General features: G+C 39.2%; 1 protein-coding gene across 23 annotated transcripts in view; it reads left to right on the top strand.

Annotated features, from left to right (window-relative positions):
• Sugct (succinyl-CoA:glutarate-CoA transferase) overlaps nucleotides 1–12,439 on the top strand; it is a 707,647-nt gene that overhangs the window by 516,894 nt on the left and 178,314 nt on the right. For 3 of the 23 annotated variants that reach the window (XM_060372783.1, XM_060372778.1, XM_060372776.1), the window contains one exon: nucleotides 9,289–9,685. The exons of 18 other annotated variants lie outside the window; for them this stretch is intronic. In XM_060372783.1, coding sequence (XP_060228766.1) covers nucleotides 9,289–9,325 — 37 coding nt within the window. In that variant the 3' untranslated portion in view covers nucleotides 9,326–9,685. Of the gene's footprint in view, nucleotides 1–5,847; nucleotides 5,909–7,622; nucleotides 9,257–9,288; nucleotides 9,686–12,439 lie in introns of those variants that run through there. 2 more of the 23 variants (XM_060372777.1, XM_060372781.1) reach the window with 2 other exon arrangements.

The following is a 12,439-nucleotide window of genomic DNA, read 5'->3' as shown; positions in this document are numbered from 1 at the left end:
TTCAGCAAGGATGAGTTGAACCCATCTAAGTTTGCAGCTCTCTCTCTGCAACTAGAAAAGGATAGTAGAGGATAAATATTTTCCTATCTGGTTGAGAATTTCAGTTTCACCTAAAACACCGTCACAGGTTCTAGGAACTAGGACACGGCATGTTTTGAGGAAACAGTCTCTGTGAGGCTAGGGTAGAGATGACTAGAAGCACTGGGTTTTATTCACAGCCCAATTCTCAGTTTCTACCCCAGCCCGTTGAAGTCTTTCTTCATCTTTTTAAAAATCATGTTCAGCAGCTTGAAGAAACAAGGACTCACAGATTCATAACAATAGCAGCTTTTTCTGTCATCTTCCCTCAGGTTTGCCATTTTTCCAAACTTCTGAAAATTCCTTCTTCTGTTAATTATCTCTGTATTTCAGTATGATACATTCAATATTGCTATTTCCTGACTTTTTAGAATTTTAGGTATTGTTTATTTATTCTGTTTTATACTCAATGATGATTTAGCTTTCCTATTCTTTCTCACACAACTCCCAACCTTTGTTCCTCAATCCATTTTGAAATGGTTTTATCCCCATTTTGAGGAAATCAGTAGAAAATATTCACATTGGTATGAGTACATCAATGTTCATAACAAATGCTTTTATCTGTTCATTCTATGTTTGTTGTATTAATTTAGACCTACATTCTCCATCAGAACCATGTTTCTCATAATTTTGAAAAACCGACTGGTCTTGGACAGTGGCAAGATGGCTCAGGGGTAGAGACACTTGCTTTCAAACCTGATTTCCTGAGCTCAGTCTCAGGAAACTCAGAGCAGAAGGACAGAAATGATTGCCACAGTTGTCTTCTGATTACCATATGTGCACTGTGGCACCTCTACTCTGACACACAGAAAGATAAGTAAATAGAAAAATTTTGACTAATCGATCAATCTTTCAGCTTATCTGAGTGATCTCTTAGGACGTCTACCATGCTGCTCCAGTGTGGATTAGTTTTCTGTGGTCTTGCTGTTCAAATGTATTCCTGAAACATCATAATTGTCCATTTGGGATAGTTTTCTAGAGCCCTATTTTCTTTCTTTTTCATTTTTCTTTGTTTCCTTTTCTAAATACTTTTATTTTTACATTTTGAGACATAAACTTGGTATGTAATCTTGCCTGGCCCTGAACTATTAGTGTAGCCTTGATTGGCTTAGGACTTTTTTATAGACAAGTCTGGTCTAGAATTTGTTCCTGTGCCTGTCTCTAGAGTGTTGGGATTATAGGTGTACATATCATGCCCAGTTTGCTTTTCAATTAAACTGTAATTTGACCTATGCCATCTGCCCCCTGAACTTAAAGAGTTGTTGCTGGGCTTCCTCATGCCATTCTAATTCTTAATCTCTGTTATCATTTCCTTTGTGGAAACTGAGGAATTAATCTTTCCAACAGAAAAGAGCCTATCTTTCTGTGGCTCTTTCTCTTTTACCATACTAGTTTAGTATTCATGGGTCCATGAAATCTGTATAGTTCCTCCTGTTTCTTTGGTAGTTTCACTACATAGCTTGAACTCTTCACACTTTCTGGATAGATCCTCCTCTTCGTTTCCTTTGTACTTCTTTTGTCTTTTAGTCTACAGTTCCATTTTATAAGTCATCTACAGGATGTTACATTCTCATATTCTATTATTCTGTGTTCTGTTTATTCACTCTTGTAGATGCATTATTATACATGATGCTACAGTTTAGATATAGAATGTCTCTCAAGGGCTCATTTATTGGAATTTTAGTCTCTGTTCTAGTTGGATGTACTATTGGGATATGTGAGAAACAGGAGAAGGTTAGAAACTTCAGAATGTAGCTTTCAGTGGGCATGTTGAAACCATGGCCCATTTTATCATCGCCTTTTCAATTCCCAGTTACTAGGTTATAACCAGTTTTACTTCATCAAGCACTTCTATTCAGCACAGGCCCAAAGTTATGGGCTAATTGAACATAGATTGATACTTACGAAATAATGAACCAGAATAAATCTATTGCTCTTTTGTTGTTACAGACATAAAGCTAAGACCACTGAGCAAGTGTCTTAAAGATAATTTGTATCTTTTTGATCTTGTGCCGCCTGCATACTTGCCTTGCCTAAGTCTGCTCGCATTTCCTGTGCAGTATAAGGTAGGGGATCAAAGCTTATTCTTACTCTTAGTCTTTTTCTTTTCTTTTATTCATTCAATCATTAGTTTGTTCATTCATTTATTTATTTGTTTGTTTGTTTGTTGAAATAGGGTCTCATTGTAACGTCTCAGTTGTCCTGGAACTCACTATATAGACCAGAATGGCCTTGAACTCATAAGAGATCTGATGTTTCTGTCTACTGAGTTCTGGGATTAAAGGCATGCAGTACCATGCCAGGCTTAAGTTACTTAGTTTTTGTGTGCCTCGGTTTCCTTCTAGAAAAATGAGAATGGTGATGGTTCTTAGCATATGATATAGTTGTGCTGATTAAATAAGTAATATATATGAGTATTTTGTTTTGTTTATAATGTGCTTAGCATGGTTCTTTGCACATAGAGAGACCAAAGTGGCTGTTACTATTTTAAAATGTGGTCCTCAAAAACTGAGAAGCTGATTGGCATAACAGTTGTTGCTTGGTAACTTTTAGAAATGTGCGGGTAAGGGTTGACCTGGTAATTGGGACTTTTAACTATCGCTTTCCACATATTTACTCTCTTAGTCTGTTCAGTTATCTAGAAAGGAAATCATACAAATATCCATTTGCCTGAGTTCTATGAGGCACAAGAGAGATTCCCATGCAGATTTTCATCTAATTTTCTTCTTTTCTGCACAATAACTAACTTTGTTCTTTGCTATGGGAATGAAAGTATTAATATACCTTTTTTTCTGCATGAATGTATCATGTTTACCCTCAGCTGTAGGTATTGTTCTAATATCCAAAGCCTTGATATTCACCATTTTCAGAGAGCTGCATGAGGAACATCCAACATTTTCTAAATGTTGAGCCAATATTCATATTTTCACTTCCCCTTGCTCTGTATCCCCAAATTTCTCATTTTCTGGGCTTTCTAGTTCCAAAACTTGTAAGTCCTAACTGGTCCCTATTCACTGCATCTCCCAACCCACTATTTACTTTCTCCGTTAGGGCCTAATTACCCCTGATTGTGTGACTGGTGAGATACTGTTGTGGGTACTCTGGAGACATACTTGTTCTTGCAGAGCACCTGGGTTAGATTCCCTACACACACAGCCACCTACAGTGCCAGTCCTGGGAGACTGTTGCCCTCTACTGGGATTCATGGGCGCCAGACAAGCACATGGTGCATATGCATACATGCAGATAAACACACATACACAGAACATGAATAAACCAAGAGAGAGGGAGAGAGAAATAGAGAGTCAGAGACAAACTGAGAAAGACAGAGATGGAGACAGAGACAGAGAGCAATGTTATTGTGGTTTGAGCAAGAACTATCCCCCGCTATCTCTGGCATTCTGTGGTGTTCTTTGGGAAGATTTAGCTGATTCTGGAGGATGTATGTCCTTAGAGGTGAGCTTTGAGATCAAACCTATAGGGAAATTCCTAGTTTGGTCCCTAATCTTCCAGCCTGATTTTCAAGAGGTTGAGAACTCAGTGTCCTGGCTCCTGCCTCCATGTCCCCTGCTTGCTACTATTCTTACCCACCATAGCTGGAACCACAGCTCAAATACCTCTTTGCTCTCTAAGTTGCCTCTGTTGCGCTGTTTCATCACAGCAGTAGAGAAGTAACTAATCCATACATTGTTACCATCTTTCAAGGTATTTTGTTTCTTGTCGTTTTGCTTTGCAGTCTATCAGGTTTGAATATAAAGATCGCTTGTTTCTGTGCTCGTGAGGAACTGGGGGGAGTCAGCACACTTGTTCAGCCTTCTGTGGGGAATATTTCCTATCCAGTCAGATCGCTGATGTCCATGGACACCTGTTGGCTGTGAGGATTTTTGTTTATTCTTCTTCTTATTATTATTATTATTATTATTTCTTCTTTATTTTCTTTATTTTTTTTTTAATTCAAACCCGCAGCATGTCTCACCTTGCCCACTGCCAACAGATATTCTTCTTTCTGATTTTATCCAATTCTCCTTGACACAGAATGATTCTGCTGATTTGTACTCTGGCTTAGTGGAATGACTCCAGCTTTACTTGAATCCCCCCTCAAAGGGCAGATGGTTAATTTTCCATCCAGTTGATCCCGTGGTCCCTGTTTTAGGCACCAGTGTCTCTTGTCTGAGCCAGTTCTCCTCCTCCTGAGGTTCTTGGACCTGCAGACTTAAAAGAAATTCTCTTGATCACCAGAGATTTAAAGTTGGATGTTTCAATATATAATGGACATTGTGTGTCAAAGTTTAGACTTACACTGAGTAGACACACCCCAGTCATCCCTGGGGTAGTTGTTATAATACACTATAGCATTTCTATATAAAATTATATTTGTAATAAAAATCTGAAAACAATACCCAAAGTACATATCTATCATGGTTATTAAATATGAAACAGATTTTGATATAGCAAAATTTCTTGCATACTTAAGCAAATATACAGAATGTTAATATTAATTGTGTTTCAGAATGAGACTGCAGGCCATTAATTTTCTAAATTTCTCTATAATGACATTTTTCCCTTTGAGTAAGAAAGTGTAAGTCTATAGACACATGATAGAGATCACTGTATTAGCTGGCCATAATGGGTCATGCCTAAAATACCAGCACTTAGAAGTTGGAGTCAGGAAGATAATCGGTGTGTGACCAGAATGGGTTATGGAGGAAGACTGTCTCAGAAAAATTAGTAAATTAAATTCAGGTCATTATATTTATGTATGGAAATAAAATCAAATTCTTTTTTTTTCTTTGAGAAAAGGTTTCTCCTTGGCTGTCCTGGACTTGCTTTGTAGACCAGGCTAGCCTCAAACTCACAGAGATCCTCCTGCCTCTGCCTCCCTGAGTGCTGGGATTACAGATGTGTGCCACCTAAAATCAAATTCTTGATTGATATTTTAGAAGATAATTGGGAAGAACCAACATTCTGAGATGTCAGTGTAGATTTAGAGTTTTGTTTATTGACTTTTCCTACCATAGTTTATCAATGAGGCAAAGAAAGGAAGAGCATTAATTAATTCTGGCAGACAAAGACTGAAACTTTCTTTGAGAACTGATCACTCGCCCCTGATGATGCGGCCTTGCCAGAGGAAGGAAGAGGATCCAAGCAGTCCTGATGAGACTTAACAAGCTATGGGCAGATGGCAATAGTGGAGAACTCCTCCTTTGAGCAGACTAGGGGAGGGGAATCAGGGAAAGAGGGAGGGAGGATGGTACTGAGGGAATTGAGGGAGGGGCCTTCAATTGGGATATATAATGAATAAATTGTGAAGAAAAAAATAAAATTTAAGAAAATACATAAAAATTTAAAAATAAAATAAAAATTAATATTTTGATAAATTCAGGACCACTTGCTCTGAAAATTTTAAGGACAAAATAAAGATTTAAATTTTGGTAAAATAAAAAAGAATGCCATGTACAAAAAGCTACATGGCTCCACGCCAATGGGTCCATGCTCACTGTGTACGCTGTGTGCTGGCTACTTTTTTGTCAACTTGATGCAAAGATACCCATGTCTGAGAGCAGCAAATCTCTGCTGGGGGAAAAAAAGTCTCTGTAAGGCAAATATTAAGGGCATGTTCTTGCTCAGTGATAGATATGGGAAGGCACAGATCACCAGAGCCAGGTCCACTTCAGTAGGTGGATAGTATAAGAGGGAAAACTGAGCAAGACAGGAGCTACCTAGTAAGCAGCACTCTCCTATGTTGTCTGTTTCGATTCCTGCCTCTAGGTTCCTGCTTTGATTTCCTGTTCTAACACGTTCCTTTGATGATGAACTGTGATGTGGAAATGTAAGCCAAATATGCTCTTTGATCTAGGTTGTTTGGGGTTATGCATTTTATCACAACAATGGAAACCCTAACCCTAAAGGGTTTTTGTTTTGTTTTGTTTACTATAACTTGTAAAGTAATGAAAAAGCAGACTTTACTGGGAAAACTTCACATTTTATTCAGTTCTTGGTAATGTTTGAGTGTCAGGGAATGGGGTGGATGGGCTTGGAGACTAGGGTGTCACACGAGGAAGGCTCTGGAATGAGTCTGGAGAATTAGGTGTGTGTAGTAGTCTTTTATTTAGTGTGCTCTTTTCTTTAGTCCCCATGACTTACCCTGTAGATTTTCCATATTTAAGTAATCAGGAGCCATACTGTAAATTGCCACTTAATAAGATCAGTTCCTCATGTCATAAACATAAAGTGCTCTAGCAGAAAGAGAAATTAATATTTTGCTTTTACTTTTTAAGGATGAATGCATATGGTCACCATACTAGAATTAATTTCAAATTCATGTTCAGATAAATGGGCTTATTCTCTTATGTTTTTGGAGTAGCAACAAAAGAACTGTGCATTTGGGCCTTTTTGTTGACTTCAGGGGAGGATAAAACGTGGTTCTTGGGACATGAGCCAACATGGTGAACATAATGGCTCTGATTTGGTTCTCTGACTGTGGATTTAGGTCTCTTTAGAAACTTGCATTCGCAGTGTCCTTTTTTAAAATATATATTTTTAAAAATTTTAGTTATTTAATCACTTTACACTCTGATCCCAGCCCCCTCCCTCCTCTCTTCCCAGTCCTGCCCTCACACTCCCTATTTCTCCCTCTTTGTCTCAGAGAAGGGGAGGCCCCTAAGGTGCCCACCCTGGCACCTCAAGTCACATGGGAATAAGCACATCTTCTCCCACTGAGGCCAGACAAGGCATCCTCCTAGGAGAAAGAGATCCAAAGGCAGGCAACACAGTCAGGGATAGCCCCCTACTCCTGTTGTTAGGAGACCCACATGATGACAATGTAGTGTCCTTATGAGCATGAATAAGAACTTTGTGTGTGTGTGTGTGATTAGCTGATTTATGCTTAAAAGAGTTTTAAAACTAAAAAAAATACTTTAGAACCTTAAGTTGATTTTCTAGTCATTATCTGGTCATTATCATTAAGTATTATTTCCCTAAACCTAAAGATGTCAGTTATATTAATATACAGATATGACACCTAATGTTTAACTATTTAAAAAACTATTTACATAAGCCATGTTATAAATTATGTAAATGGGAGAGAGAGAGACAGACAGATAGAAAAACATATTCTATTCCCTGGTATGAATATAAGAACTGAATCTTCTAACCACCTTAAACACATGATTGAAAGTTTTTTTGATAGGCCCTGAGTCATTTACTGCTCCTTCAATGGAAGATTACCATAGGCACTGAATATGCTTGGGCTTTGCTTTCTGGTCTCTGATTATTCCTCTTATAATCAAAAGGACAGACTTCGGGAAAATGACTAGACAACTGAGAATCTTAAAAACAAAGCTGGACCCTGCAGAAGCAGGAAAGTAAATAACCTGATGAACCCAAGAGTGACCGGGCCTCTAGCTCTGTTAATAGAAAATGGCGTTTGTATTCAAGAGCAATCACATTTGCCACCCGCTGTGCTAAAATATACTAGAAAGTGGCAGGCACCTAAGTGGTTAATTCACACGGAGATCTGTTGTTGTTTTTGGGTTTGACTCTAGGATTGAAAGGAGAGCAGAGATTTTCCTCCTTGGAGCCAGATCATGCACATGGCATGCTGTCTGCTGATCCACAGATACCGAAGCCACTGGTATCTGCAAAGAATCCAAACCAGCAGAGCCCTAATTCTCCCCAGAAGGCAGCATAACTTTTTATCATGAGCATGGGATCAGAATCATCACGTTAATTTTATCCACACTTTAATGGAGCCAAACTCCGAGAGCCTGCAATGTCCACTCATCTGCTCCATGATGGCAATGGCTTTATTAGCTGCAAGAACAACTCATAAAGCACGATTTACTGCAAGGTGGGGACAACAGTAGGGCAGATAAAGTTCCAGAACGAAACGAAGAACAGAGAGCCTGCGGCACCAACACCAGCTTTATTCTAAGTCCTTGCGAAAACCTGCTGTCACTCTTAGCCTTCACACAGATGTGAGCTGGGATGAACTCAGTAAATCCAACGGCGGCGAAACAATTGTAACAAGAGCAGCATGTTCCTGAGATGTTTTGGGGGTACAGGAAAAGACGGTGGCTTTCAGATATTCACACATTGGGCTCGGTATTAGGAAACCAATCCGATTAAAGAAGCAAGAACATTTCCATTGGGACAATGTGTGTGTGTGGGGGGGGGAGTTGTGGGTCTGTGTGTCATCCCTGATGTCCTATGTCTTTACTCCCTGCCCCCATAAGGGATCTAGAAAGCAGAAATGTTCTGTATGTGCCTGGAGGATCACTAAGACTTATGGATTAGACTAAGGGAGGCCCCACCAGCTGACTGAGTCTTCACAGTCGTAGCATCTTAGTCTTTGGCCTAAGATAAAAGATGTTTCAAGTGTCTCCGGCACATAGGAGCTATGTTAATTTAGACAAGGTAATTTTCCTTGCAGAGCTCACTTTCTTCATTTGTAAAATGAAACCGAGGACTAGCAGGCCACTTGTGTACCAACTTGCATCCATTTACTTAATTCTGAAACAGCATATTGGTGATATTACTATCTCTGTTTACTAGATGAGGAGGCGGAGGGCCAGAGAGGGTAAGCACATTTCCTAAAGTCATATGTATAGTATCAGGGCTGAGATTTGGAACCAGATCTTTAGGCTCCCTCTTTGGCTTTCCTATTGTACTGCCTCTGCAATTAGTTTGATATACATCGACAGATATAATATGGAATAAAAGCTGAACAGTGAAGAAATCTGGGCATTAATTTGAAACTAATAGCATACTATTTCATATTAGAATTTGAACACCTGGTCTAATGTCACTGAAATATTAACTGATGTATCCCCCTCACCCCCAGCTTACAGAAGGGCAGTTAAAATAATTACTGTTTTCACGACCTGCGTGAGTTTTAGGGAAAGATGCTCCTTGAGAGCACTGTTTCCAGACGGTTTCATTCCAGCCTCACAAAAGCTTTCCTGATCTCCCAAACACCTTGTCCTGCCATGTCCTCACCATTCATTTGACAGCGTTTCTTCCACTTAAACAAATGAAACACGCCAGTGCCCACCATAAAAACTAACATGAGTGTAGATATTTAGTGGAATGAATTTGCACATGAGTTCAAGTCCATTCTGCTCTATCAACTACTATCATTCAAAGGGATCTCCAGGGGTTGCAAAACTTAAATTGTTGTTTTTTTGACTGGATTCCATTTTCCCTTTTCAGTTTAAAAGTTTCTGTCAAAGGCCCTAAGTGTGAATGAAGAAGACTGTTTTGAGTCCAGAACCTACCAACTTTTTTCCATCCTGCAAGGAAGCTGATGGAGCAAAGCTGGCAAAAGTGTCGGTCGGTTCTGCCCTGACATGTCCACGATGGTCTTCAAACGTGTAATCAGGCTCTTGGCAAAGCCTTCAGGAGGAAACCTCTCCAGCTGAGCCACAGCCTGCCATCCATCTCATGGACTTGGCATTTAATGAGTTGGTCCTGGGCCTCTTTGCATCTCGGTGTCAGCCTGGAATAAGCTTTATTCTTGTTGGAAGGTTTTCAGTTTTGTCTCTAGTATTTCCTTTGCAATAGAAATTTTTTATTAACATTCATAAATAAAGTTTTCCACATACTGTCATCTATCTCTCTTTCACCTAACTTATCCCAGATTTTCTGGGGATTATCTGAAAATGATCTACATTGTTAGTGGACAATTTCTACATTGTTCTTGACTTAGGTTAAGTCAATGAAAATGGTCTGCGTTTGTGCCTTTTCAATCCTGTGAGCTAAACAACTCAAAGAAGATGATAGAAAACAACTCTCAGAATCAGTGGCCACATCTGTCCTTTGAGAAGATCTCTCTGCCTATAAAGTGACTCTGTATTTTCTGACATCAAATTGCCACCTCACCCCAAGAAATCAGTGGGATGAATGTGAACCGAATGCCTAGAAATATTTTGGGAGACTCTATAGCAAAATACCACATGGTCTCATGGTCAGTTCTAATAGCTTTGGCTTGAAAAACAGAAAAGGTTGTTCTGGGTGTGCCCTTCACGAATTATATAACATAATTCTTGGTTGCAAGAGGAAGGCTTACCTGATATTGCTAAGGGAGTGAAATTTCCATCTGCATTCCAATGCCTTAAGAATTTTAGATTTTTATTCATGTCTGGTGTGTGTGTTTTCTCCTAAATATTTTCATATGTTTCTTGGGAAGTTTAGCATGTGATTGTGAAGGATGTGTTAGAATTTTTACGTCATTACTGAGAAAGCAAGAGATCCTAGGGTGACCGTTGAAAGGCAGGATGTTGAGTTTAAGGAGCAGTGGGGCCAGCTTGATAAATAGGGAGACTCGTTAAGTGAGAAGTAGGGAGGAAAATACTGAGACTGAAAACAAAACTTTAGTTTCTCCACAGACGCGCAGGGCTGTCTAGTTTTTTGACATTGCAATACCATATGTTCATCTACAAAGCTCGTGCTGGAGAAATGCACAATCAACTTGTGAGAAAAATATGACAACCACTCTTCTACCACTTTAAGTTTGTTTATGGTTTTGTGTTGGGCGGCATTCATAGCTGTCTTCACCGCAGGGCTGAGGGTACAACACACCTGGTGGTGATTTTCGGTCAACATTTTCTTCTCTCCATATAAAGATGTTAGAATGGTCTTACCTTGCTATGTAAGAGTTTGAGGTTAACCTCCTATATTGAAATAATCCCTATTTGGTGAGATGACTGTGTTGTTACATGTGGAAAATTACATTAAGTATTTCACACACAATCCTTGGCCTATGACAGGCTCTCAATAAGCGTTAGTCTTCTTTTTCTTGTACTATTATTATAGCAACAATAGTTACTTTCAAAATGTCAACTTCTGTGGTGCTCCTGAAAGCTTTTTATGTCAGGTACAATCATCACTAATCCATTAAGACAGATTTTTCGACTTGGAGATTCCTGAAAATTTGGATTAGGGATCATTCTTTGTTATGGGACTGTCATAGGACTAGAGGAAGGGATTGTTGTTTGTTTGTTTGTTTTTGTTTTTATCCCCCTCTTCTACTCACTACATGTCACAAGGCACACCCATCCTATTGGTGAAAATCAAAACTGTCTCCAAAGTTGTCAAATGTCCCTGTGGGATTGTGGGTGAAATTTAGCTCTAGTTAAGAATGGTCACACTAAGGAGATGCTAAAATTTATATCTAGGGTAGTTAAATAGTTTTCCTAAAGTTCTATCGCCATGACGAGGACTACAAAATACTGCAAACTACAATGAGCTTATCTGTTTTATAGTGTTATTTCAAGTGAGCATTTTCCATGCACAGTATGTGCACGCTGGCATAGCACTCTTGTCTAGCAACTTTTGAAATTCATATTTCAAAACATTCTAGAACTGACTTTGCATTATTGCTCCTAAACTCACCAGACAGGATTTTTGTTGGGGGGGGGTTGGGGGGATGACAGCTGTGTCTTCACAGTAGCTGCACTCTGAGCCAGCAGGTGTATTTGAGGGGAGATCTGAGTTCAGAATACAGATACATGTCCAGACTAATGAGCTTCATCTTAAGCAGTCTCCATTTCCTGACAAGGCTGAGCAGTTTGCATTACAAGTCATCACTGCCCAGACTGTGTCTTATGTTTGGACTCTGAAGACCATCCCAGTCTCCAAGGGATAAATAAACAATGTAAAAAAGCCCCCAAGTGCTTCTCACCCATGTGCTATTGTGAAATAGGAATAACACTCAGAGCCATGGTGAGCCAGATGTGTCTTTGTTTTCCTGCCCATCCTGTAGTCATTATCAAACTCCCAAACTCCAAGTTTCAGCCTTCTCCATGTGGAGCAACTGAACTGCTAGGAAGGTGTGAGAATGTTAATAGATTTTTATGCTGTTTCATTCTCTCCTGACTGTTGACATCTACTTTTTCATGCTAAGCAACACTTTCTTCATTACTTCATAAATACATGGATATTTATTACCATGAGGGAAAACATACTACTGTTCACAGTGACTGCAGCTGAAAAAATGATAATAAACATGAGAGATTAACAGGACCCAAGAGAATAAGCAGTTTAGGGACAGCAAACTCAGGCCTGTGGAATGTTAAAGCTGTCATCCAAAGAACGTTTCATACATGCAAGAGGATATTAGTTGGCATGAAATAACAAGGGGAGTTTTAGATGATTATAAGTAATTACTGTGTAATTAACATTTGCATAAATATTCATACCAGGGTATTTGGGACAGAGAAGACACAGATATCGAGCATGCAAACACACATATACATATTCACATATACATACAGCTGAAAGGTCAAAAAAGGCGGATATGTAGAAGGCATGAGGTCTTTGTGCTCACAAATAAGCTCTAGGTGGCCTAGCGTACATACAATTG

Source organism: Meriones unguiculatus, chromosome 19, assembly GCF_030254825.1.
Source record: "Meriones unguiculatus strain TT.TT164.6M chromosome 19, Bangor_MerUng_6.1, whole genome shotgun sequence".
NCBI lineage: Eukaryota > Metazoa > Chordata > Mammalia > Rodentia > Muridae > Meriones > Meriones unguiculatus.
Note: the sequence above shows the minus strand (reverse complement) of the source record. Positions and strands in the feature narration are given on the sequence as shown.